The sequence below is a fragment of the Ambystoma mexicanum genome, chromosome 1p, assembly GCF_040938575.1.
Source record: "Ambystoma mexicanum isolate Mex_15411 chromosome 1p, UKY_AmexF1_1, whole genome shotgun sequence".
Taxonomy (NCBI): domain Eukaryota; kingdom Metazoa; phylum Chordata; class Amphibia; order Caudata; family Ambystomatidae; genus Ambystoma; species Ambystoma mexicanum.
The window spans coordinates 634,987,857-635,014,931 of NC_090921.1; the positions used below are offsets into that span (position 1 = coordinate 634,987,857).

At 46.2% G+C, this 27,075-nt stretch overlaps 1 protein-coding gene across 2 annotated transcripts in view; it reads left to right on the plus strand.

Annotated features, from left to right (window-relative positions):
• The window catches only part of LOC138577796 (FYN-binding protein 1-like), a 565,956-nt gene that overhangs the window by 342,246 nt on the left and 196,635 nt on the right, over positions 1 to 27,075 (plus strand). For both annotated transcript variants that reach the window (XM_069649655.1, XM_069649656.1), the window contains 2 exons: positions 6,697 to 6,809; positions 26,655 to 26,718. In XM_069649655.1, coding sequence (XP_069505756.1) covers positions 6,697 to 6,809; positions 26,655 to 26,718 — 177 coding nt within the window. The remainder of the gene's footprint in view (positions 1 to 6,696; positions 6,810 to 26,654; positions 26,719 to 27,075) is intronic.

Consider the following 27,075-nt stretch of genomic DNA (forward strand, 5'->3'; position numbering starts at 1 on the left):
GGGTAGACAGAGAGGAAGAAGAGAATGCCAGTGAGGTGGCAGAGGACGGAGGCGGCAGAGTGGCCAAAGAAGCAGCAGAAGGGCTGTAGAAGCAGCAGAGGATGCCAGACAGGTGGCAGAGGAAGGAGGCGGCAGAGCGGCCAAAGAAGCAGCGGAAGGTGCCAGAGAGGTGGTGGAGGAAGGCGGCGGCAGAGTGGCCAAAGAAACAGCAGAGGGTGTCAGAGAGGTGGCGGAGGAAGGATGCAGCAAAGGAGACAGAGAGGGGTAGGTAGGAGTAGCAGGAGAAGAAAGGAACTTGATAAGGTGTGGGAAACGTCTATCAAAGAGGAGGAGATTGGCCTGAGGGCCCTGGACCAAGACAGTGCCATGGACTGTGGGAAGCCAGTGCACAGGCAAATTGCTAAATTTGATGCCCAAAAGAGGTCACATTGCCCTAGCAAATGTTGGCATTTTAATTATTACTGGGCAGCGTGAGCAATGATTACTGCCACAAGCTAAAGAGAACGGTCAAACCTTCTTTATGCTTAATGACCTTCAGGATTAACACAATCAGTGTAAATTTCCCACTTAACAACGGTAAGCTCACTGTAAAAAAACAATTATGAACTGTTGCCACACTATTGAATACCTGCTCGATAGATGATGTGTCTTAGGAATCATAGAATGTACTCCACCCCACAAAGCAGAAGGTAAGAGCAAGGAGGGACTGTACACCTGGGAGATTTCATGGGAGAACCTTGGCTTAAGACATTTTCTCAAATATCACAATATATGGCCTACAGTCAGCTCCTTCTTTAAATATTTGGGAAGACAGGACTATCTGTCCTCACTTATAGGAATTCCGTCCATCCTGATAACTCATCCCACTGGATAACAACAAACAAAAACATTCACAGTCGAAATATCCCTGCTTCACGAGATCCTATTGCTTACACAAGCAGATAATCCCTCGGGAAGAAGCAGAGAAATGGCCAGACAGCATGATCGTACCAATCAACACAGAATTCATGAGTGAATTATGAACCATATATGAGGATCTGGCAAATATGAGTTGCAGCAATACAGATCAATGTTTGATCTGTACATCTCCCCTGATAAACTGCATTGATATGGATTGAGAGAAGATCTAAACGCCCAAAATACCAAGAAGAGGAGGCAGGCACTGATGTGTGTATGCTTGCATCAACCTGTCAGATATGATTATACTAGGCTAAAATATTGTATCACATTCAGCACATCTGTGCAAATAAAGTACAGATAGCCATCCCGGTCATCAAGCTTGGGTGGGATGGGACAGGACACGAAACGGTTCCAGAGTAAACATACACGAGATTTGCTGTGGCGTGCCTAATTCCTGGTAGAAACTGGGGGTATCCAAATTCTCCCACTGCAAGGGCATGGAAAAGAGAGGTATGGCATGCCTATTACACAGACCTATATATCTATAAGAGGCAGAAGGGAAACCATGCTTCCCAGCAGCGGTAGAGTAAATGGATAAAAGCTGAGGAAGAGAAGAAGAAGGGACATGCTAGGAAGGAGCAAGGACGGCTGCTAAAAGAACACTTAATCCTTTCAAGATGATACATGCAGCGGCATTTTCCAAACTAGTCATACGCTAATCGCTTCCTTTAATTCTTTCTCTTTAAAGCTCATTATTACTCTGATAATGTTTCTATGATTTATATAGTTTTTTCTTCTACCCTACTCTTCGGCAAAAGAAATTCTTTACCAAAATCTAAGTAAATTGGAGAAAAAAACCTACATGACTGGTGTGCCTGACCAGGCCCCACCATACAGTGTTTGCAAATTGGGGATGGAGATATCATTAAGGCACAGCCCTGATCCACAACACTGCAGGGCAAACTGAAAAAAAACAAAGTAACATAAAGGGCAGCTTCTAAGAGGTGACCTGTGCATTTCAGTGGGGTTGGACACAGCGTAAAAGAGGTGCAGGCCAGTCCCCTTGCATATGTTAGCGTTGCAGGCATGCTCCTGTCTCTAATGTATCACTGGCTCCCAGCACCATGCATTTCACAGTGACAGGCCCTTCAAGAGCCTGGCATTATGAAACACAAGACAAAAAATATCCTTTCCCTCTTTGAGGGATAGAAATGCAATTGGGGCATCAGTGGCAAAGACGGTTCCACTTAAAAAAAATGACCCTGTCATGCAATGTGCATTCCCCTGCACCTGTTCCAAACAGTCACAAGGGAATGTCTTTGTTGTCTCTACATTTTAAAGCACATCTCATTTTTCAATACGGGGTGTGCTTAAAAATGTGCAGAACACCCCCTGATTTGTACAAATGCGCAAAGCAGGTAAATAAGGGCATTTCACTGTGCGCCTCTGTAAAGCGCCAATTTACTGATTCTTTTAATTTATTGGTGTGATATAAAACACTCCTCTGACCCTTCCTGCCAAGCTAACTATCGCCCAATCTCTATCACTCCCTTCCTGGGCAAGCTCCTGGAGAAACCGGCCATCTCCCAGCTTAATCTCCATGCTGAATCTGTTGGTAGTCTTCATGACCATCAGTCTGGCCTCAGAGCTGCCAGAAGCACGGAAACTGCTCTCCTGAACATCCGTGAGGACCTGCTCTCAAACCTTGACTCTAACATTCCATGTGTTCTCATTTTGCTTGATCTCTCTTCTGCCTTTGATACTGTCAACCATACCATCCTGCTCAACCGTCTCTGTGATAACCTGGGTATCACTGGTCAGGCTCTGGCGTGGTTGACCTCTTTCCTCTCCAATCGACCCTCCCAGGTCCAACTGGGGTCTTTCCTCTCTGACATCTTTTTCTCTACCTGTGGTGTCCCCCACGGATCTAACCTCTCTCCCTTGCTGTTCAACCAGTATTTGGCACTTCTCGCCCACCACATCGCCGCTCTCTGCCCCAACTTTCAGTGCTATGCGAATGATACCCAGCTCATCTTCAGGCTTCCCTCGGCCTCCTCTTCTCCTTCCCTCATCTCTGACTGTCTTTCTGCTATCCAGGAATGGTATGCCGCCAACGACCTCTGCCTTAATGCCAGTAAGACTGAGATACTACTCATCGGCACACCCACTCCCACCTTCCCTGCAGCTCTCTGGCCGGTCTCTCTTGGCCCTCTTCCTGCTCCTACCTGCAAGGCAAAAAACCTTGGGGTCATCTTCGACTCCACACTCTCCTTCTCTCCTCACATTTCCGACGTCTCTAAGAAGTCACACTACCAGCTACACCTCCTCAGAGGTATCCTTCCTTTCCTTTCCTTCCCCCAGAAGCTCACTGTCTCTAGAGCCCTGGTTCTCTCGAAGCTGGACTACTGTAACAGCCTCTATCTAAATCTGCCCGCCTCTACTCTCCGCCCTTTGCAACTCATCCAAAACAGGACTGCGAGACTTGTCCTTGGCCTCAAGCCCAGGGACCGTATCTCTCCAGGACTGACATCACTACACTGGCTCCCAGTAACTGCGAGGATCAAGTTCAAAACCCTCTGCATTGTCCACAAGGCCGTCTGGGGCCTTGGGCCAAAATACCTTCAACTCTCTCTTCCTAAATATCTTCCTTCTCAAGCTCTTCGCTCATCCGCCTCCAACTCCCTCAGGGTCAGCCGCTTCTCCAAACAACGAGTTGGGGGCAGATCTCTCTCCGCTGCAGGGGCCTCCCTCTGGAACAGCCTTCCTGCCTCCTTGAAACTTGAGGAGAACCATCTCCGGTTCCGGAAGCACCTCAAAACCTTCCTCTTTGCCTCCGCTTTCTCTCCCCCTCTCCCCTGCTGAAAGAATTACTGAATCTGCAACTGGGCCACTCACCATTCTCGGTCCTTGGCCCAGCCACTCTCCCCTGCACTGCCTACCGGGCAACCCCTGCACTGCGGGACTGTGTCTGTATCCCTACAGCCCCCCTTCCCAGCACTTGCCTCCACTTATTTCGCACTTGCCACCAGCTGGCCCTTGTTGTTTATCCTTTATGCTAATAAACCTGTACTGCACTTTCCCCTCTCCCTTTCCCCCTTGCACTTTTCCCTTCCCCTCTACCCTTGCACTTGCGCGATCTGAATGACACCTGGCCTAGTAGGATCGTTGTCTGTCTCCACTTGTTCCCCCCTGCCTCGTCACACCTTGAAACACTTGTGTATAGGCGCGTTACAAATGCCATATCATATCATATCACTACTTGCAAACCAATGTTGCTGCAGAGCTCTGCGGGCGAAGTGGTGTGGAGAATAGAAAGAAGGGCTACAGAAGAGAGTAAAGGAATTGGGTGATGGAGGAAAGACATCTATCACAAATAAAGTGTTTAATTTTTGGTGTCTGTATATCAAAGCCCCCCCAGGATTCAATTTGGCCAATGTGACTCAATGACAGATGCAAGCAATTAATATCAGTTTGGGTTGTCTTGCCCCATTTGCCTCTTCTTGGGAGTTTTAACACATTTTAGATAGTGCTTTTCCAATCTCAAGTTGTGTGCTAGGTTGTCCCAAAGTTTGGGACAAAATTGAAAAAGTATTTGGCAGCCATGACTTTGTTTCTTGAATCTTGGCTGAGTCAAAAGGTGTGTGGTTGCCGATCTTGGCCGCCTCTTAATGATGCAATGGTTGTCGAGGTTCCTGAGGTAAACAGGACCAGGTCCCAGTAGACTGTGTGAATTATGCATAATTCCTTGCAATCCATTCTCTTCCGGAAGGGGAACCATCGATTACAACACCTACATAATGTGGTCTTGTTCCTTTTAGGCATAGTACCATTCGGGTGGTTGCCCTATTTTGGATCAATTGTAGTTGGCATAGTAATATTTAATGGGTAGCTGGCATAAGTGCTATTGCAATAATCTATCCTTGTAACAACTAGGGGTCTGACAAAGCCTGCAGGGAAAATATAGCAAACATAGGATTTTGTTTTGCATTTATAGCTGGTGTTGGAACTTTCTTGTGACCATGTTACTTTGCGATGTGAGTGGCAGGGTTTGTATGTCTTTGGTTCCTCATATGATCCATTTAAGCAGAGAGTATCAAGGAGTTAATCATCACGTCTTGGAAATTTCTCAAGGCATGCCATTAAGTATTGTATCTTCCTCCAGGCAGGTAACCATTTGGTACTCAACTACATATATGGTAAATTACTGCATTGCAACGTTGTCAAAAGCAATGCCAGTGGCCGCAACCAAAGATTTAAACTTAGTAAAGTAAGGGCTGAATCTTGAGGTACAACACATGACAATTTGAGAAGGTTTGAGAGGAAATGACTGACCTTTGGAAGAAGGATCTTCAGGGAGCAAAGCTGCCCTTTTCGTATATTTCCATTCACTCCCTTAGGGAGAGGCTCTGCAGTAGAATTGTATTGTTTGCAGTATCTTGTGCTGCCAAAAAAGGAATGGGAATGATGGGCCGAGTGTTGTTTAATGCCATTAGAATGTTCTCTCTAGTGCCCACTGGAGTACATTTGGTTCAAGTAGTGGGCCTAAAAGCTGGCTGACGGTCGTGGAGTAAAATCCAATCCTTTCTTATTTCTGCTGCTACTAAAAGCCTGAATTTATTTGAGCAAATTGATTACTGCTTTATTTCTATTTTCACCAGTCTTCCTGCATATGTCTTGGCCCCTCTGGCCCCTCTTCAATGCTGCTATCTGTACCCTGCGTATGCTTACTTCTACAGCACATGTCTGTTCTTCTTTCAGTGTCCTCCGTGGGCTCTTCTCCCTTCACACCTTGAAATTGAAAGCTATGCTCTGACTCTCCCTGCCTCACCTCTTTCACTACTCTTGATGTTCCTTTTTGACACTTCTGCTCTTTTTCACATTTGCTTCCTGCTTCTCCGTCCCCCTTGTGCCCCCTCCTGCTCTTGTTCACTTGCTCTTCTTGCTCCTTTCAAATGGAATTCACTTATGCTCTTTGTGGGCTCTTTTGCTTTAAGGAGGTGTCATTCTCTTCTGAAAGTCCCCGTAAAGGTACTTTTAACGTTTCTCTGCCACATGATAAAGTAATTATCTGTAGTAATTTTCTTCTGCAACGAGTCTATGGCCTCATTACATGTTGGCCGGTCTGGAAATAAAGTGCCAGTAATAACGTATACCGGTACCTTTCTGGACCGGCCACCTCCAAGTCTGCCGGTATGGGCTCTGACCTACCGGTTGATTAGGCCCCTGCCTACAGTTAAATACCTTAATGACTGGCACCGTTAAAACACGGTGCAGGTGATTCGGGCAACCCATGCCATGGAGTCCTTGGAATGGGGAGTTACTGGCATCTCTACCACCTGTAATATCCCAGTAATACCAGGATATCGGGCAGCGGAGATGGTATGGTAGTTCCCCAGTATCCCACCGCAATTACTGGCAGGATACCGGCTAACTCATAATGAGCCCATAACAGCTGGACATGCAGCGTTTTACATTACATTACAATGTCAATCCGTTTTTTCAAATGTAGTTTTATGGGTCCGATAAATAGAGCCTATGTTATTTGTTTTAAAGTGTTTCGGCAAGCTTTTCATACCTACTAATAACATCAAAAGTTGCTGAATGTCATCACAATGATACCATCAAGGTGTATCGCTCCTGCACACCGTACACCACCCCCACCGCCACTACCCACATAAGCTAACTGGTTCAGTTATGTGTCCTATGTAATACAGCTGTGTTTGTTCATTGTGTGTTACTGTGGAAGTTAATAACAGAAAATGTGAGTCATAAAATTCACCTTTCTTTGTACTGCAGTGATGAACGCGAGGAATATGATGATGTTGAAACAGTTCGACCGGTCATCAAGCGCCCAGCCTTTTCTCCATCACCTCCTTCAAAGCCAAAACCGTTGCCCAGTCCTAAAAAAGGTACAGTTGCAATTCTCTTAATCTGCCAGTGCTCATTGTAGGTGCCTATTCTGAAATGCATCCATATTGAAACTCCAGCTGCCCTCTTCCGCCTCTGTCCCTCCACTCCCTTCAACTCCCAAGGTCATGTGCCCGCCTCCCAGACTCACTTTTCCTCTCTCCCCACTTACCGCTCCTCTCTGGCCCACTTTTGCTTTCTTCATTGCGCACAGGAACTTCATTTGCGGGTCACCGGGGCTTGCAGCCGTCACCCCTGGGTTCTCCCTTGCTACCCCTGCAGTCTCCCTTGCTACCCCCGCAGTCTCCCTTGCTAGCCCTGCATTATAAAAAAATAAAAAAAATAAACTGACGCTCCTGGGCACTGGTCTAGCAGGGGCGCCCACAGCCCCTGTGGTGCGAAGGGCACCACCTCACCAGATCTGGGGTGGGGGCCCAGACCAGTACTCACCCACTTGGGTGAGGGCTGCGCCGGGGCTTGCAGTGCGAGAAGAAAGCTCTCACTAGGGCTTCTCCTCCGGCTTCCTCGCGGCTCACAAACAGGAAGCAGTACTCTCTCCCAGTTTCCTGGTTCCTGTTTGTGAGCAGCACGAAGAAACTGAGGGTGGCCTGGAGTGGCGGACCAAAGCTGGAAAACATCTGAGAAGGGTTTTAAAAAAAATAAAATGTGATGTGTATTTTGAATGTGTGAAGTGCATGTTGGATGTATGTATGTGCTGTGTGTCAGTGATTGGAGGGGGAATGAGAAGAAATGTGATAGTGTGTGTGTTTGAATTTTCTGGGTGGGTGTGTGCCTCTGTGGAGAATGCAGTGAGAGTGGATGTAAGAGACGGTGTATGAGTGAGTGACTGGTGGGTGAAAGAGTATGAATGTGATAGTGTGTTTTCAATGTTCTGGATGGGTACATGTCTGTGTGGAGAATGCAATGTGAGTGGATGCGAGAGAAGGCGTATGGGTCAGTGAGTGGTGGGTGAATGAGTAGGAATGTGAGTGTGTGTGTGTGCATGTGCCTGTGTGTGTGTGTATATAAGGCCCTGGGAGACTGGGGATCACATCCTTTATTGACTTTACAGGTTTTACTAGTATTTTCGGCAAAGCCAAGTTCATGTGTGTTCTTACCTGGCTAGACTGGCATTTTGGTACAGACAGTCTAGCCATTGCTTACTGCAGCATTACATTTATTACTCAGCATATACGATAAAGCAAGCATGCTAAGTAGTATTACCTCGCTAGACTGACGTTTCGGTGTAGTGGCTTGAATATTTATTGCTATAGCATGACTTTTTATTAACTGAGCATCTATGATGAGGCAAGGATGATAAGTGATCTTATGGGTCTAGACTGGCTCACATTAGAAACAGTTTGGACAAGTTTTCTTATTGTGACGTGTCACTTTTAATGGCTAAACCAATGGGAGCATTTTCTTACATAGGGTTACTGGCATCAGAGCCAGCTTTGTGCCTAGTGCCAGTAATGATACTGTAAAAACCATCTCAAAGTGAACATGAATATGTTCTTATATGGAAATACTAGCATATGTTGGTAAAGCCAGCATGAAAATGTATGGGCACAGCCAGTGTGAAAATATTGAAGGGACCAGCATGACAATGCATTGAGAAATGTGCTAGTGGCTTTTGGTGACTTGCATCTATTGTACTTTTTCCTGAGTTACCCTACACCCTACAAAACCGATTGCAAACTGTCTGACCTTTTACCCACATTTTCACAGAAAGTGTGCTGTGTAGAGCACCATTTTAACTCATTATTCAAACCATTTTCTCATGGGAGGGGGAAGAATTCCCCCAAACCTCCCAAACCCGTTTTCGTTAGTTCTGGCCCCCTCGCTTTGCTCGGTCGTAATCGCATACTTGTGGCAAATATTTACACCCTCTAATAAAACAACTCACCAACCAACACTAATGGCTGGTATATTTAGGAACCAGGCCCCACTCCCTTCTTTCTACACTAGTTGAAACGTTTAAGCTTTGATTAACAAACATATTTGCTTCTTTCACTTGGAGTAGTGCATGCCCTTGCAGTGGCATAATCATCATGGACATTGCACTCATATGGTGGTCCGGGCCGGACCTTTTACATTTTCTTTTTTAATTCACTCTGCATTTCTAAAGAAATGATTTCTGTAACAGAAATAATTTCAATATGAAGGCAGAGTGAATACAAAATGTCCGGTGGCTACCCCCACCCAATGACATGAAGACCCTAGGCTGGAGGCCTCCATGTCATGGGGTGGGGGAAGTCCTATGACTTCAAAAATAAATAGTTTATTTTTGAAGTCACTCTGCATTCATAAAGAAATTATTTCCGATATGGTTCAGTCCTTAAAGGAAATAATTTCTTTATGAAGTCAGAGTGACTTCAAAAAGAAACAATGGGCCTCATTATGAGCATGGCGGTAGCCGTGCCTGTATGGCAGGCATGGCTACCGCCATTCTCGCTACCGGCACCGCCTCCCGTGATTGGGCAATAACCGGCCCATTACAAGATGAATGGGGCGGTAATTGCCCATTCGCGTGTGCCGGTATTGCCGGGCTCCCGATCCCCATTCTGCCCAATATGGCAGAATGGGGGTGGGGAGCATGGTTGCACCGGCACCGTTGATAACGGTGCCGGCGCAATTGCAAGTTATGCTCGCGGGTGGCACACAGCCTGCCAGGTAAGACCTGGCGGGCTGTCAGGAACCCGCGAGCAGAACTCGTAATGCGGTGGGACGGTATGAACAGTGCCGGTGCCTTACCGGCACCGTTCATACCGTCACCGCCAGGGTCCTAATGAGGCCCAATGTATTTTTGAAGTATTATGGCTCCCCTCAACCCATGACATGTGCGTGTGTGAGTGTATGGTGAAAGAGTACACACAAATGTATGGCTGGCTGGGTATGCGTGTGTGCGTGTACGGTGAAAGGATGTACACTGAAATGTATAGGTGGCTGCCTGGTTGTGCCTGTATGGTGAAAGTGTCCACACTTAAATGTATAGGTGACTGTGTGAGGGTATGGTGAAAGGGTGCACACTTAAATGTATAGGTGACAGCCTGTGTGAGTGTATGGTGAAAAGGTGCACACAAATGTATGGGTGGCTGGGTATGTGTGTACGGTGAAAGGATGCACACTTAAATGTATGGGTGGCTGCCTGGGTGTGCCTGTATGGTGAAAGGGTGCACACTTAAATGCATGGGTAGGTATCTGAGTGTGTGTGCCTGTGTGGTGAAAGGTTGCACACTTACATGTACGGGTGGCTGTCTGGGTGTGCCTGTATGGTGAAAGGGTGCACACTTAAATATATGGATGGCTGGGTGTGCGTCTGTATATATAGTGAATGGTGTGTGTACTTGTGTTCAGGGGCGCAACAAAACCTACATTTCAGGGGGGCTAACTTTAAAATGCTGGGAGAGGTGCTAACTTCACGTGTGGTGGGGAGAACCAAACCTATGTCTGTGGGGGCATCTAACTTCTTTACTCATTTTAATGAGACTATTCTAGTGCAGCTTCAATGTTACAAACAGTTAACTCTCTCCTTAAGGTCTGAAAGCACACACTTATGGGCTGCTGTGGGAATCACTGGTCCCCTGTTTGCGCTTTACCCTTCCAATCACTCCCCTGGCATGCAAGTACTAAGCCCACATCACAATTTCAATTGCTTAAAAAATTTGGCATTTGAATGCAGACACTAACAGTGAAATGATGTACACTAGTAATTGCTGGCCGGGCCCTTGTTAATGGCAAAACCCAGATGTCGTTTAACATCTGTGTCCTTTTCTGTCCGGCAACTGCTCTGAAGGTCAGCCAGGTCAAGTCAACAGAGCCCACAATTTCAGTGGGGAGGGGGGTGGGAGTGCTGAAGCCCAGTCAGCTCAATGGTGTTGCACCACTACTTGTGTTTAATGCCTTGATTAATTATTGGTAATCTTCTTTACACCTAGCCCTATTCTTCCTCATCCCAGTACTTGTGTATGAGGCAGTACTTGTGTATGAGGCACTATGCCTCATACACAAGTACTGGGATAAGGTAGAGGTACATGAAGGTAATGCCTGATCTAGCTACCTGTAACCTTCATTACTCCTAGTCCCACTCTTCCTCCAGTAGTTACCAGTGAGGCAAGGTGAGGTTGGGTTAGGGGATGGGAGGGAGAAGGGATGTGTGGGGGGGGGGGTGTGGTTGTGCAATAAATCATAATGGTCCATGCTAAGCAGGCATGATATGTGGTATTAGAGGCTAGGGAGGCATTTTGGTGCTGCCAGTCTAGTCATTCCTCAGTTTGGTATGACTTTTCTTAACTGGGCATTTCGGATAAAGCAGTCCTGCTAAGTGTAATTACCTGGCTACACTGGCATTTGGGTTTTGCCAGTCTAGCCGTTTCTTACTGCGGCACTGTATATTTTTCTGGGCATCTGTGATAAAATTATATGTTATGATATGATAAGTCATATATAACGCACCTGTACACAAGTGTTTTTTAGGCACGACAAGACAAGAGAAGGAAAACTGAGGGAGGACAAGACAAATGATCTTACTAAGCCTTGTGTCAGTCAGATCGCAAGTGCGAGAATGAAAAGTGCAAGGGGAAAGGGAGGGGGGAAGTGCAAGGGAGAGGGGAGGGGAAAACAGGGCAGCCATACTCTGAGTAAGTGCCGCCAGGCCAGCGCAGCTCTGGGTAGTGCAAGGAGAACAAGGGACTGTATGGTTACAGTTACAGCCCCTAACTGTGTGGTAGGCCTGGAGGCAGTGCAAGGGTGACTGATCAAGAAAGAGCCTGGACTCAGTGAGACAGAGTGTAGCCAAGCAACCAGTTGGTACAGCGGATAGGTAGGTCAGCAGGGGAGAGAGAGAGAGAAAGCAGAGGAGAAGAGGAATATTTTGAGCTGCTTCCGGAACTTCAGGTGGTCCGGCTCAAGTTTGGGAGGGTCAGGGTGGCCATTTCGGATGGAAGGAGCCTGCAGGGGAGAAGGATCTACTCCCCCACTCTCTGCCTGGAGAAGTATCTAACCCTTAGGGCTCGAGAAGGAAGGTATTTTGGAAGATAGCGTTGGATGTAGTGCAGATACCAGCCCCAGAAAGCCTTGCGGACAATGAAAAGGGTCTTGAACTTGATCCTTGCAGCCACCGAGAGCCAGTGGAGAGATTACATGGTTGGAGAGATACAGTCCCTGGGCTTGAGGCCAAGGATAAGTCTCACAGTCCTGTTTTGGATTAGTTGCAGAGGGTGGAGAGTAGAAGAAGGCAGATTGAGACAGTGGCTCTTGCAGTAGAGCAGCCTAGAGAGAACCAGAGCTCTGGAGACAGTGAGCTTCTGAGGGAAAGTGAAAAATGGAAGAGCCTCTTTGAGGAGGTACAGCTGGTAGTGGGATTTCTTGGCAACGTCCGAGATGTGAGGAGAGAAAGAGAGAGTGGAGTTGAAGATGACACCAGGAATGAGCGAGAGAGGAGAGTAGGCTGAGGGGAGCCTGAAGGAAAGCTGAGTGCCATCAGCATAACACTGTAAGTTAGAGAAGGTAGAGGTCAGGTGGGTCAAAGGGGCCAAGTAGAGGTTGAAAAACCAGGGTGACAGGATAGAGCCCTGGAGAACGCCACATGTAGAGAGAGGTGGCGAAGTGAAGGGACAAAGTTGGACCTGGGAGGGGCGGTCCAAGAGGAAGGAGGTCAGGCACCCCAGGGCCCGATCCATAATGCCCAGGTTCTCACAGAGTCAATTGATCAGGATGGCGTTGTTGACCGTGTCGAAAGCAGAGGACAGTTCCAGGATGATGAGGATAGAAGGAATGCTGGAATCAAGGTTAGAGATCAAATCTTCACAGGTGTTCAGGAGAGCAGTTTCCGTGCCTCTGGCAGCTCTTAAGCCAGACTGATGGTCATGGAGACAACCAACAGATTCAGTGTGGAGTGTAAGCTGGCAGTTGGCCAACTTTTCCAAGAATTTGGGAGATGGGAACGTTCCAGTGGCAAAAGAATGATTACAGAAATCGGCCAAGGTTGGATTGTGTCAATGTGGTCCTTGATGGTTCTGGAGGAGCAGGTGAGCACCTGTTTCGATGACACATCCATAGATGGGACTTGTCTAGAAACCTTGTCAGGTGTTAGAGAGAAAGAGGAGAAAGGAGGCAGAGAGGGAGAGATGGCCAAAGGGGGCCGAGAGAGGAGGAGGGAGAGGGAGAGGGAGAGGGAGAGGAAGAGGAGATAGTGGACAGGATGTCCTGCGTTTTAGCGGAGAAGCGAATGGCTAAAGCCATACAGAGGTCCTGTTGAGGCAACAGGAGAGGTAGAAACTGCAACAGGATTGGCCAGTTCCTTGCAGATTTAAAAGAGTTTTGCTGTGTTGTTAGAGGCTTCAATGTGTGCTCTCTTCTTAATGAGTCTTATTGCTTCGACTGGCATTTTGGTGCAACCAGTCCAGGTATGTCTTAATGTTACTGTAATGTTATTATGTGTCTACACTGGTCTCCATTGTGCAGCCAGTTGGACATGTTTTCATTGTGGCATGGCATTTTTAATAGCAAAGCATTAATGTTCATGTGCACTGTTGGTGACTTGCATGTTTTGGATTGCTGTTACCCTACACAGCAATAGCAAACACTGTGGCTTTTTAGTAAATGTTTCTCATAAAATGTGCTGTATATTGCATTAAAACACATATTTATATCTTTCTCCTAGTGCAGTGTGTGGCATAGGCCTTCAGCAACACGTTTGTGCGTATTGCCCAAGCGTGGTAATCTAGGGCGGCCCAGGGTGTGGCGCGACTTGTGATTTGTTGCCGAGTTGGGGGGGGCCCTCAGCATGGCTTGCAGAGGGGCCCCAGAGCTTGTGTTACGCCACTAGAGGGCACATTTGGTGCTACAACACTGATTGGGCTCTGCTCACCTTGAACGCATTCAAGTGTGAAGTTAATGGTTGAGAGGGGCCGCAAACTCGACCAGGGCCCTGCTCTGGTGCAACACTGTTTAAGAAAATAAGCGCTGGACAAGGAGTCTCAGAAGTGAGAGATCCATGGAGTGTCCCACTCCTCCCCACTCAAACTCCTTCATGGAAAGGACTTTGTGGAAGCTTAATTCATGGGCCGGTCCTTGGGGTGGGAGGGTTATTGAATAACGCCCCTCACACAAAGAGTTCTAAAAACAGTAGATGCATTGAGCCCCACTCTTGAGGGAAGCTCAGCCCCCTGCACCACACCTCATCCCGTTAAAAAAGATTGAGGAAGAGTCATGTATCAAAACCTAGGACATTAAGGTGTTATGTTTGGCTCTGGTTTGTGGGGGACAACATGTGGTTGCTTGTCACATAACGTAAAGATAAATGCACCTGGAAACAGACGGCCTCAGCTTACACAATAGGTTTCTTCTATCGTAGAGGTAGCTGACTCATAGATACATTTATAATCAGGGAATTTTGTTGATATTAAATTCTGGTCAATGATTTAATTTTCAGGCCTTGCTCGTGCAGCAATTTTCTTCTGGTTAAACAGACAGCGCACGCCTCCCCAGGTCAGTGCTTTTTTGGCTTGTTTAACAAATCAATGTCACAGATAACTAGTACTTCTGTGTCCATTGATATATAGATGTTTCATACTCTAGCTGTAGCCTTCGTTAGAGATTTTCGGTTACCCTGTTACAAGTACTGCATTATGTATGTTTCACATATAGGCCCCACATCAAATCTGGAAAATAACATACCCCAAATTTGTGATTGTGGACAAATCACACCTCCCTCTGTGCCTTGCTTCTTATATCTGGCTGAAATGAGAGCGCCTGGAAACACGGGTGTTAGACACATCTGAAGGTCATGTGCCATCAGTTCCTGTGATGTCACTTGAGGGTGGGGTCAAATTCCATCACTTCATGTGATGTCATCACAGGTCAAGGGTCATGTGGTACCACTTCCGCTACCCCTGGCATTTTGGTGAAAAGATGTCCCTGATTGCACAATAGACATTTCACACATGTTACATGCATGACGTCCACTGCAGAAGAAAGCATGCCCTTTAAGTGGGAAGTGAAATTGTGGGTGGGGCCTCTAACGAGGGGGGGCATGGCCTAAGTGCATTGCATAAACAAAAGAGTACTGGGTGTGGCGTAAAGTGGGTGCCGCCTGATGCAAACAATACATCATGAGTCTCTGCAAACATGTATTTTGGGCATATTGTAAATCACTCTCTGTCTCAGTTCTAAATAAATTGATGTCCAAGTAAAACACTCTCACTCTGCATATAAATAATTCAACCAGTGAGTAAATCACCCTCATTCTCTTTTACATAAATCACCAATGAAAAAATGGAAACATGAAGGGAGATACATACCTCGCATGTGACCTCCTTGCTTAAAATCACAGAGCATCTTGAGAACATGTGAATGACGGCAGCTTTTAGCATGTAATGATCACTGAGCTTGGTTGTCATTTCATTTGCCCCATCACTCTCCCTAACAGTAAAATGCCTGCAACCACGAGCCATATATACTCCTTTGGACAGATTGAGCTTTGGTTTTTAGCCTTAGTCTGCTCTGATTGAACCGAAAACAGCGTCTCATGTCTCTATACGCATTCCTTTCCATAGGATATAGATATTGCAGGTAACAACAGTAGCCTGGGTTCAAGAGCAGTTTTTGGAGGCTGTCAGTCCAGCTAGACACGCTACCTTTGCCACTTGCTCATGCAGCTGTGCTTTCAAGGGTGTCCAAAGTGGATCCCGAAGCGAATCCCTTAGTCTCAAAGTACTCCCAGTGGTGGTTCTTCCCTGTCGTCCTTGTCGCGCGCCCGATTCAGGGCATGTGCAACGCAGACAAGGCTCTCTACAGATCCTTGCAGTGGCCAGACTAATACAGGCATGCACAAGAAAAGAGTATTTTTCTTATTTTTAAATGTTCAACCCTCGTCATGAAGTTAGGCATGCAAATTCAGCATGGCAGTTGATCGCCATTCATTGGGCCATCATCTGTAATGTACAACCTGCTGCTCTGCAGGTCTAAGGGGTCAAATTCAATGCTCACATCCTCGGCTTAGATGTGCAAGGGGAGCTGGGCTGTGTGGTGCATGCGCGCGGACTAGCCTTCAACGTACATGGAGCGCTCCTGCATGAATTATAGAACATGTCTGCAGGCACTGAAGGTCACAGGTTATGGCCACTGGTTGCTTAATTTGGGGCAGTGTGTTTGTCTTTTCAAAGAATACATGCAGCCAACCCTACTATAAACAGTGTGAACGGGCATGCGCTGTTTTGTAAAAGAAACAATATGAACGGATTCCTGCTAAAATGGTAATGGCAAAAATAAGAATGTTGACATCGGAGAGGTCCATCATTATGATATGATATGATATGATATGGCATTTATAACGCGCCTATACACAAGTGTTACAAGGTGCAACGAGGCAAGGGAGGGGGGGGGGGGCAGAGGGAAGACAGACAACGATCATACTAGGCCAAGTATCATTCACATTGCGCAAGTGCATGGGAAGGGGGAAGGGGTACAGTGCGGTACATGGGTTAATAAAATAAATAGCAGTAGGTAAAGTACGGCCAGCTCGTGGCAAGTGCAAGGGTAAAAGCAGACATCAGGTGTCAAGTGCTGGTAGTGGGACTTAAGGGGAACAGAAACAGTCCACAAGTGCGAGGGTTGCCAGGAAGGCAGTGCAGGTAAGCATCTGGCAGGGGAAGGGTCCTGTGCCCGAGATCAGAGGGTGGCCAGGTGACCAGTGCAGTATCAATATCAGCCAGGAAGTCAGCAGGGGAGAGGAGGAGAAAAAGCAGAAGCAAAGAGAAAGGTTTTGAGCTTCTTCTGGAACCAGAGATGATTCTCCTCAAGTTTCAGGGAGGCAGGGAGGCTGTTCCAGAGTGAGTCCCCAGCTGAAGAAAGAGATCTACCCCCAACTTGTTTCTTGGAGAAGCGACTGACCCTGAGGGAGTTGGGTGTGGATGAGCGAAGAGCTCGAGAAGGGAGGTATTTAGGAAGAGAGAGTTGAAGGTATAGAGGTCCCAGGCCCCAGAAGGCCTTGTGGACAATGAAGAGTGTTTTGAACTTAATCCTCGCAGCCACTGGGAGCCAGTCCAGAGATTTCAGGCCTGGAGAGATACGATCCCTGGACTTGAGGCCAAGGACAAGTCTCATAGTCCTGTTCTGGATTAGTTGCAGAGGGCGGAGGGTAGGAGCAGGCAGATTTAGAAAGAGGCTGTTGCAATAGGCAAGCCTAGAGAGAACTAGAGCTCTAGAGACAGTGAGCTTCTGGGGAAGGAGAGGAAAGGAAGAATACCTCTGAGAAGGTGCAGCTGGTAGTGTGAGTTCTTAGAGACATCAGAGATGTGGGGAGAGAAGGAGAGTGTGGAGTCAAAGATGAACCCGAGGTTTTTTGCCTCACAGGTGGGATTAGGAGGAGGGCCAAGAGAGGCCGGCCAGAGAGTGAGAGGAAAGGAGGGGGTTGGGAAAGGGGGTGGATGTGCCGAAGAGGAGAATCTCTGTCTTTCTGGCATTAAGGCAGAGATCATTGGCAGCACACCACTCCTGGATGGTGGACATACAGTTGGGGATGAGAGAGGGAGAAGAGGTGGCTGAGGGCAGCCTGAAAATTAGCTGAGTATCATCCGCATAGCACTGGAAGTTGGGGCAGAGCGTTGTAATGTGGTGGGCAAGAAGTGCCAGGTATACATTGAACAGCCAAGGAGAGAGGTTAGACCCCTCGGGGACTCCACAGGTAGATTTAGAGATAGAGGAGAGGAAGGACCCAAGTTGAACCTGACAGGGTCGATCAAAGAGGAGACATTAAGCCAGGAAAACCTTTTTAGTTAGCAGGAAAAAGCTCACAGTGCAGAAATTCTTGATAAATTCATGATACATCTTGAGGGTTCACTTTGAGAGAAACACAAGCAGAGCATGATTGTTCTAAAATACCAAAATACCAAACCCCTCCTGTTTTCCTGCGCTGTCATAAATACACATGCTGCATTTACTCCTCACAGCCTGATTTAGTCTCATTTTCATTTGTCTGGAAAAGTAAAAATGTTTGTGATACCACCCTAGCAGTGGTGACCACCTTCACTCCCAAGAGCCCTGACCGGCATAGTCAATGTTGAGGGATCATGTGAGCTGTAGGCATAAACATCTTGAGGGCCACAGGTTGACTAGCATTGCCTAGAGTATCTTTTGAATGGTATGCCATATCTAGATGGCGCTGTCTCCAAAACTTGATGTGTGTGTGTTAAACTTATTTTCTGTCCACTCTACTCTCCATCTGTGAGGCCTTCCATGCTTGCTGTTATCTTTTAGCTCATCCCAGAGAACTATTCATTTGTTATCTGCGTGGAACAGTCATTTACATTCCTCTGTAGTTAACATTTAAGCCTCCTAGCCATCTGGAAACACTTGTATTTCATGAACGTTGATATTTGAATAAAAGAACAATAATTGATAACAATAAATTATAACATACCAATGTTTCCTTTGAGGAGGTTGCTCTGTCATTTACATTCCTGTGTAATAACCATTTGCGTCTTCCAGCTAGTTGGAAAGTAAAGAGATGAGATTATAACCCAGCAGACATTTTTTATTATTATTTTAAATTTGAATAGTAGAAATATTCCCAATAAATATATTGTGGTCTCATCAACCTTTTCAGTCTACGGGCCACATTAAGAGTTGGGTAGTAACAGAAAAAACTAGCAGTAATGGTATTACTGTCTGCTTGTTCAGTCCTGAAGATTACGAGTACACATGAACAGGTGGTAATACCGCTACACACGTGCCAATTGAAGTCGATAGCTGAACATACGTTAATGCAAACAAATAAACCACTCCAGCTGGTATTAACACAAAATGTGGAGCTAATCCAAGCACAGATAAGGTGATAGGTGGTAAAAGGGCATATAAGGACCACACCTTCAACAAAACACTTGCCAACAAGATGCAGTATCTAGCAGCAGCACATCTTGCAATCCAGGAGTCCCTGCTCTTCTTTGGGCATTGTATAGAGCTACAACATCAGCAAAAGGGCCAACACCTACCAGGTTAAAGGCACAGGTGACTGCAGTTGCAGTGGCTGCCCATACATAGGGTAATACCATCAGCCTGGGCCCTCACTGAGGGACAGCGCATTACACTTGCATGAACCATGAGATTATAACACATCTGCCCACCATGATCCAGTCAAACAGAGTGGCATAAATGAATCGAATGTGGCCAGAGTGATTTCTGCCAGATCCCACACCACAAAAAAAGAAGCACGATACTTATCAATCTGAAATTTGGTGGCCACAATGTTCTTGTGTGAGACCATCTACTAAGTAAATACTTGATCATAGTTTGCAAGTGCATCACGCAAGCCTCTACCGACAGAATTTCTTGTGTTCAATGGGTGAAGCCCACATTTTTCCAGAAAATGAATCCGGACTAAGCGATGTGATGAATGCCTTCAATGGTGAAAAGCATGTGTGGCATATGGCAGACCCATATTAAATTAGCCACAATATGACTGCCAAATCATTTGGTCCTGATGAAGGCTAGACAAAGAGGTTAATGCAACATAGCCGAAACTTAAGTCGTAAGTCAACCTACTTTGGCATGAACATTTTCATTTGGAATCAGCTCTTCAGGAAATGAAAGTCGCTGAAGTTGCCTCAAGAAATAAAGTTGAAATAGAACACCTGTCACAAAAGAAATAAGGAAGCTGTTAAACCGTATTTACCGGTTTGTTCTAATATGGTGGAAATGAGTGATTTATTTTTATTTGTGATTGTAAATGTATTGTGTTGGTGTTGTGTGGTTTATTTCTTCAGTCACTGTGTTAGCTCCTCCATTATGCTGGTATAGATGCTTTGTGCACTACTAGGCAATGCCGCAAATGAACTCTACCTACCTCCCTTCCTTACCGGAAGCTGTCAATGCTTTTATGTCATTGCCACATTCCCCATGTGCTAGCCTATTGGACTGCAGACATGTGGCATTGGTGTCCCTTCATGTCAGGAGCAGGTTAGAAGGAACAGTAAGCAGCTTCATAAGTTGTAGGTCAAAACTACCTGTGATGCAAGCCTCACCATCAGCCACTGCTGCGCATGATACCATGGTTCAATCCATGAGGACATGGGGCAATGTGACAGCATCTTGCTAGGATCTATGGACACAGAGCACAGTGGACATGGATGCTATCTACGCACACCAAAACAGACATTGAAAGGGATATGGTGAGGCAGTACAAACGAAATGGACAAAGTGAGCAATGGGGTATAAATACTGCACAGTCTTGTCATGTTAGCAGATTCCACACATCACTGTTTCCCACATACATATTCCCATCCTATCAAATGAGATGGCACAGGGCCCAATGTAAAATGTCAAACTGACAGGCACAGGATGGGGCCTTGTTTGCCGGGCCTTGTGTGTCAATCACTAGAAAAGGGGAAAGCAGCATTACAAGTCTCAGAAGGAATTGCAGGAAGCCTCAGGTGGCTGTAGGCATAGCATACAATATATGCCAATCCGCAACAATGCAACACCTCACACACACACACACACACACACACACACACACACACACACACACACACACACACACACACACCTTAGTAAAATTGGCAAGAACATGTGTGTGACTTAGTGTCCAAGTGATCCCCACCCCAATCACTGCATGTGTGATGTATCATCCATGTAATACATATTGACTCACTAAATTCGAAATGACTTCCACTATCCCCAGCTACCATGTTTCATACAACCCATTTAGAATCCATAGACACTGCAAGTGATGGCTTCAAATGTTGCCTATTCGCACTCCCAGGGATGAATTGAGAGGGTGTTGGGGTTTTGGGGCCTACACATGGACCAGTGAGGAACTAATGTATAACATAGTCATTGCATGTTTAAGGCTGCACAGCATGCACATACCCAAGCATGTGCCATGTCTCCCCAGGATGACATCCTACCAAGGATTCTGAAGATGAAGATGGTGGGGAAACATGCCACACCATACTGGGACTGCTGAAGGGCAAGATGAATGCATCATTGGGCAAGCACCTCTGGAGGCATACTTTTCATTGAGTTACATTTGTGTTCGTGAGCAATATAATGACCATATTTGTCAATCAAAATGACAGCCAGAATCATTATCTTGACATAAACTATTAACTTATAACATTACACAAGAAGCTCCAACCACTCACTGTTCCCTCCCAAAATTAATTCACCCACCAACCCCTCCTCACCAACCCCCAACACCAACTCTGACATTACCCACCACTCATAATGTCAGCTAACTCATAGTGAGGCTTCATAAATTAATGAGACCAACCATAATCTCTCTCAGTGCTCAAGGAAATCTGCAATAATACTACCATTTAAATCCCTGTTACCTCCCCATACACTTGTGCTAGGCCCTGCCCAGTTCCTGGGTTACCGTACATTGTCCCCATGTTTCTGTTGGGATGCACGTACAGCCTCCCAGCCAGTCAAAGGGGTTCAGGTGGAGAAAAACCCACTCTACCGAAATATTGTGGAACTAGACTGAGGTTTGCGTAGCAGACGACACATGTATTGTTTTAGTTAGGTTTGACACATTTTAGATGCTCACATATAGCAACACAGAAATAGAAACAAATGTACTACTGTTGCAGTTGCAGAGGTTATAGGTAGGGCAGTATTATAGGCCCAGTGTTTAGTTGATGTATTTGAAGTTATGGACGGTAGTGCAGAAAGAGTTGAAACAGGTGAAAGATGGAGTCAGAAAGGTACCATGGTAGGAGTGAGGTTAGCATGTTAACATGGCAGAAGTATCGACATATTGGAAGTTGAGGCCTGGTATACTCTGAAAAGAATAGAATGCAGGCCTTGATGTGGAGGTGTGGCTCTGTGTAGCTTTGCACCAAAAGCAAATCCCCTTTTGCATTCCCAGGAGAGAAGCTGAGGTCAGAGGCACCCGCAGTACACAGATAAACGCTAACTATCCAGCTGCAGAGCCTGAGTGGGGTGGGACCAGAATGTGAGCTGTGGGGAGAACTGGTAGTGATGCGCCCTCATGGGAGCAGAGCATAAGGTTTTGTGATACCAGTGGGCAAGGTGAAGATTTAGAGCGCTACCGCCCTCCCCAAAGAGCAGTCATCCAACATGAATTACAAGTAGACACGCAAACAAAAGCAAATAAATCCTTGAAATTCAGACTTAAGAGTGGTGCCACAGTCCCATGATTACTGGGCACTTGGGGTCCGAATGAGATAAAAGGGGAGCCGTGTCTGGAATGTTCTGTGAGATTTGGGATAGGAGGAGCAGAGGTGATGCTAATAAATGAAGTACTTGGTCGGGGAGGCAACTTGTGTGTGCCACAGCATTTGGTATAATGAGAAGGCCTATTGTCCATTAATGCAGAGTTGATCTCGCCAGTTTACTTTGATCGCATCTGGGCTGGAGGGGTGCACATCACGTGTTGGTTACGATATATTATTGTGTCAATAAGGTAAAAACATGCATTCCATTCCTGGAGTTAATAGTCACGATGTAGAAAACCATGTGTATAGGGGAATGGGCTTAGATTAGATGTGGCCAATTGGTCCAGAGACTATCAGAGACTATAGGGGTATTAGCATGTTATATAGGTGGTATCCAATAAGGGTGGAGAGATTATATTGTATCTCATTATTATGTTCCCCTTCCCCCCGCACTCGCCCCTTTCCTCCTTCCATTGCACTTGCGCGAGCAGAATGACACCTGGCCTAGTAGGATCTTTGTCTGTCTTCCCTCTGTTACTCCTCCCTTGCCTCATCGCGCCTTGAAACACTTGTGTATAGGCACGTTATAAATGCCATATCATATCATGTTAGTATTGTTAATTATGGCTTATCAGCCAAAAAAAGATGCAACCCTTTGAAAAGTCAGAGAGCTCTGTGTCATTTCGGCACTATGGGATCGTCAGAGACCTTTTTGTATGCAATAAACCTTTTTTTTCCCTGCAAAGAGGTGCAGTGCTTATTTGCCTTTTTTGGATTGTTTCTTCATACGGTTTTTGGGTTACTTTTTCTTCATTTTCCTGAGGGCTTAGAACAATGCTGAGAACGGGAAACTGGGCAGGCAACTCCAATCTGCTTCCGCTCCAGCGCTGCTAATCATGTGTGCACTTGATCTCAAATGAGGTTGGTTTGACAAATCCTTAAAAGGAGAAATGCAGGATAAACACAGATAAGAATATACCGTCCCCTTACAATTCCAGACTGTGTTCTCCTGCCACCACATTTCAGTAACCTTTGTTTGTACAAATTAATTCTTCCAGATCACCAACTCTACCAGTCACCTGTGGAGTCCTGCAAGGTTCCATCCTGTCCCCGTGATTTAATCTTCACATGGAACTGCTCGGAACACTCCTCACTCCACACAACATCCACATCCACCAATTCACTGATGGCATGCATATCTACCTCAAGATATCCTTCATCGAACACATTCACAGGCTCAAGGCCTACCTCACATTGAACCAGTCCTGGATGTTCAGTGCTTACTTTAAGCTGAACCCCTCCAAGACTGAATTCCTACTGCTGACCAACACCGAACACCCTGACATCTAGAGATGGCTCCCTTGGTTCCAACTTTCTTTCCTTTGGAAAATCAAGCCCTTATCTCAGAAAACATATTTAGATCTGCTGTCCAAGTCTTATTCCTCTCCCACCTGAATGATGACAGTGACCACACTGGAACTCCTGAGATGTGTCCTGTATGCAGCAGCACGTATCATCAAAAGACTCCTGCTGCAAACATGTATCATCATCAAATCCTGTTGCATCATCTATAACGCTGTCACACTGAAGTCCCCAATCTACCTCACTGAGAAATTCAGCATCTGTGGAGGGGAATTATACAAAAATGTTGCCCCGAACAATGCAACATGTTTATTATTGCGCCTTTGCACAGTAATGACATGCTGACCCCCACTACACCAAGCTGGGATTGCGGGGGTGTCCCCCGCTCCCCTTTGTCAATGTAGTAGGGGTTAGGGTTGCGGGGATGTCCCCCACTTCCATTAGATGGTAGCGGGGAACAATAAAGAAAAAGAACGTTTAAAAAAATAAAAATGGACCCTCCGACGCCAGTTCCGAGCCACGTTGGTGGGCGAGAACTGACACTGCAGGGACAGAGGAGATACGGCGGTACACTTCACGGTGTGCCGCCGAAAAGGTAAGTGATTAGGGTGGAGGCGGTTATGGGGATGCAGGGCACAGTGCCATAATGGGAGTCAGCAATTGAATAGTCGACATTATGGGTGGTGCAGTGATCACATGGATTCCGGTGTAGGCCTTTGATCCACAAGAAATAAGAAGTAAAGACGTGTGCAGACCTTCTCTCTCTACGCCCCAAGACTCTGGAACCTCCTCACCGTCAACATCAAACTCGCCCCATCACTTCTACACCTCAGGAAAGAGCTCAAGACCTTCCTGTTCAAGGAATGGCTCCCCCCTAACACTTAGGTCCACACCCTCTTCACGCCAAACCCTACCTGAGACTCGGTGATCTGCTCCTCAGTGTTTCCTGCCCTGGTTGCTTGTGGAGCCCCATACTGGCAATTGCTTGATGCATGGGGCCACCCCTGTTGTTAGTTCCCTGCTCCCTTTTTCTCTGCTTTCCTCACTGTGTTCTTCCCCCTTTCATTGTAATGCGCTCTGTTGCTTCCGGAAACTAGGCTTGTGCTCAATAAATACAATAATAATGATATACTTTCCAGTATGCTGGTTTCAATGCAACAAATGGGAGATTTCATGACCTCAATATGGAGGATTTCACTCTTCCCCAATTAACACAATAGCTGACCGTGTAGAGCCAGGGACCCTTAGGCATGCACAGTCTGTTTTGAGTCTACATTTGATAACTCACACAGAGGTACACCTTGAATCCAAAAAAGCTTCAGCACCAACTTCACAAATATGCTCCAAAATATTTTTGGCAGCTCAAGCAAGTCGCTAAATAACTTGCTAGTGAAACGGATTACACACGCACAGGCAAGGGCCATGGTGCCTTCCTCCATTCTGTACACATCCTTGCTTGTGTCTTGCAAGGCCATGTCCCACCTACATACTCAGGTTGCCACCCTTCCTACACCTCCTGCAGCACATAGCACACACAGGAGACACACACTGCTGGGACCCAATGGCTGCACACCTACATCAGGCTCTGGGGTGTCTAATTTCCCTCAATTCCCGTCTCTGTAAGTGCTAGGATTCTTCCAGCAACTTCTTCCTCTATTGTTGCGTGGGCCCTGTTGCAGACAGCTCCCCAACAGCATCACTTGGATGAGTCCGCTGTGGGCAAACCAGTCCTTTGTGTGTCTCTTGAAATCCCTCCAACTGTAGCTTTACTTTATTTGGAGTTCCCTTGTGCACTTCAAGTGAATTGATGTTATTGGTTATTTTCAGCCACTGGAAATTGTGCACCACAATGCTGGAACATTCTCTATGGAAGCCGAGAAGCATGCTGTCATTCTCATCCATGAAGGATGTAGAGAGGTCGAGGTCTAGCTCTGTAAGACTCTAGAGGCATGCCACCCCTTCTTACCATTCTTGCTACCCTGGTCCACCTTGTCTGCCAGCTTCAGTGTTTTGCTTTGTTCTACCACCAAATTGGGGCACCTGAGAGTTCTAGGGCCACTGTCTACTTTGTCAGACTTTTGATGGTATAAGCGCTATATTGTTGAGGCATTCTGATGCATACAGTTTTTATGCAGCATGTTGTGTTCGATGGCATTGACACGTAAAACGTGCGCATCTGGCATGTTCATGCACATTTGACCCGATGTGTGATTGCTTTCACACATCGGGTCAGATGTGATGTCATATGCGCATTTCATTTGTGTATGTCTGGCATGTGCATTTTTTGAGAGTTGCACTCTTCCTTAAGAACAGCAGCATTGCAACAAGGTATCCAATTGCGCATGCGTATCTTTGTTCAATTGCACACCTGATTGCGAGGCACAGATTTGTGAGAATCAGCCTAATTGACCTTTCAAAAAAGGTGCAAGCCTCTAAAAATAGTAATACTACAAAATGATAAACATATTTTGAATTTGAGACCCACATGCTCCCTTTTCTGTGAATTTTAAGGTGGAACTGCACAGAGTACGGAAATGTAATCATGTGTGGCTTTTGCCCAGGAAGGCCATACTCTTTCAAAAGGCGTATTAATCTGGAAAATGTGACACAGCATTTCTAGGTGTTTTTATGATCTCTTATTCGCAAGGGGGGAGGATGGCTGGGGTGGTGGAGCGTGTCTGGCTAAGTAGGTGGCTAGGAAAGTGGGCAGAATCCACCAGTAACTGCCCATATTCTCTCGGCCATCCGAGTGTCTCCCCAATGCGTCTGTCATTTGTTTTTACCGGCCATTTGACCTCTTCCAACCTTTCCATCACCACCACCACACCTTTCCGTCCCTCACCCGCCTCCTCACGCTTCGCATCCCACCCCATTTATTTGCTCCTCTCCAACCCTTGTTGAAATAGAAAAGGAAATTACACCTTTTCTATTTTTCATTGTGGTGGCCATCATTGTTTCTTTTTATTTTGACAGGAAATTGTGCACTCTCAATACACATGTAGCCCAATTCTCATCAAAAATACTTAAAAATTATTCAAAACCATGAGACAGCCCCAGGTTCGAATGTTGATCACCCCTGTGTTTGAGGTGAACAGAGCCAGTGGCCCCCTGTGCCCTCGACATGACTTTCGCTTCTCTGTGACCTGCATTATACTCAGGCTGCTTGGACATTTCTGGCCTGCTGCACCCCCGAATGCAGGGTTGATCACTGCATGGTATGCCTGCAGTTACTGTAGGCCACACAGTCAGTCTGCAGATCACCTGTTCCTCATTCCATATCTGTTTGTTATTTTTATCCTGCAGATTACTTTTACGATGATGTGGGATCAACCGAAACAGTATTCCCTCCTCCACCTCCTGAACTAAGGTAAGTTAGATATATTTGTATTAAGTAAAATATAACATCACATGTTTCAAATGGTCTAGGGCTGATTCACAAAGATGCTACCAGGAGTAACTCTGAGTTACCCCTGGAGAGAGACTTTCCAATTAGCAAAGACGTTACTGGTGGTCAGCCTGAAGTAATACTGACTTGCTCTTTTCTCTTTCCAGGAGTAGGTCAGAAGTAAGTCAAGGTTACTTCTGGCATCTTATTTATCAGACCTTCCAGGATTTCGCGGCATGAAATGGCAAATTTTGCAGCACAAACCTTTATTTATTGCAGCATTTTTGCGGGACATTGTGTATTACCTGGAGGGTGTAAGATTGCCACATTGCAGGAAAT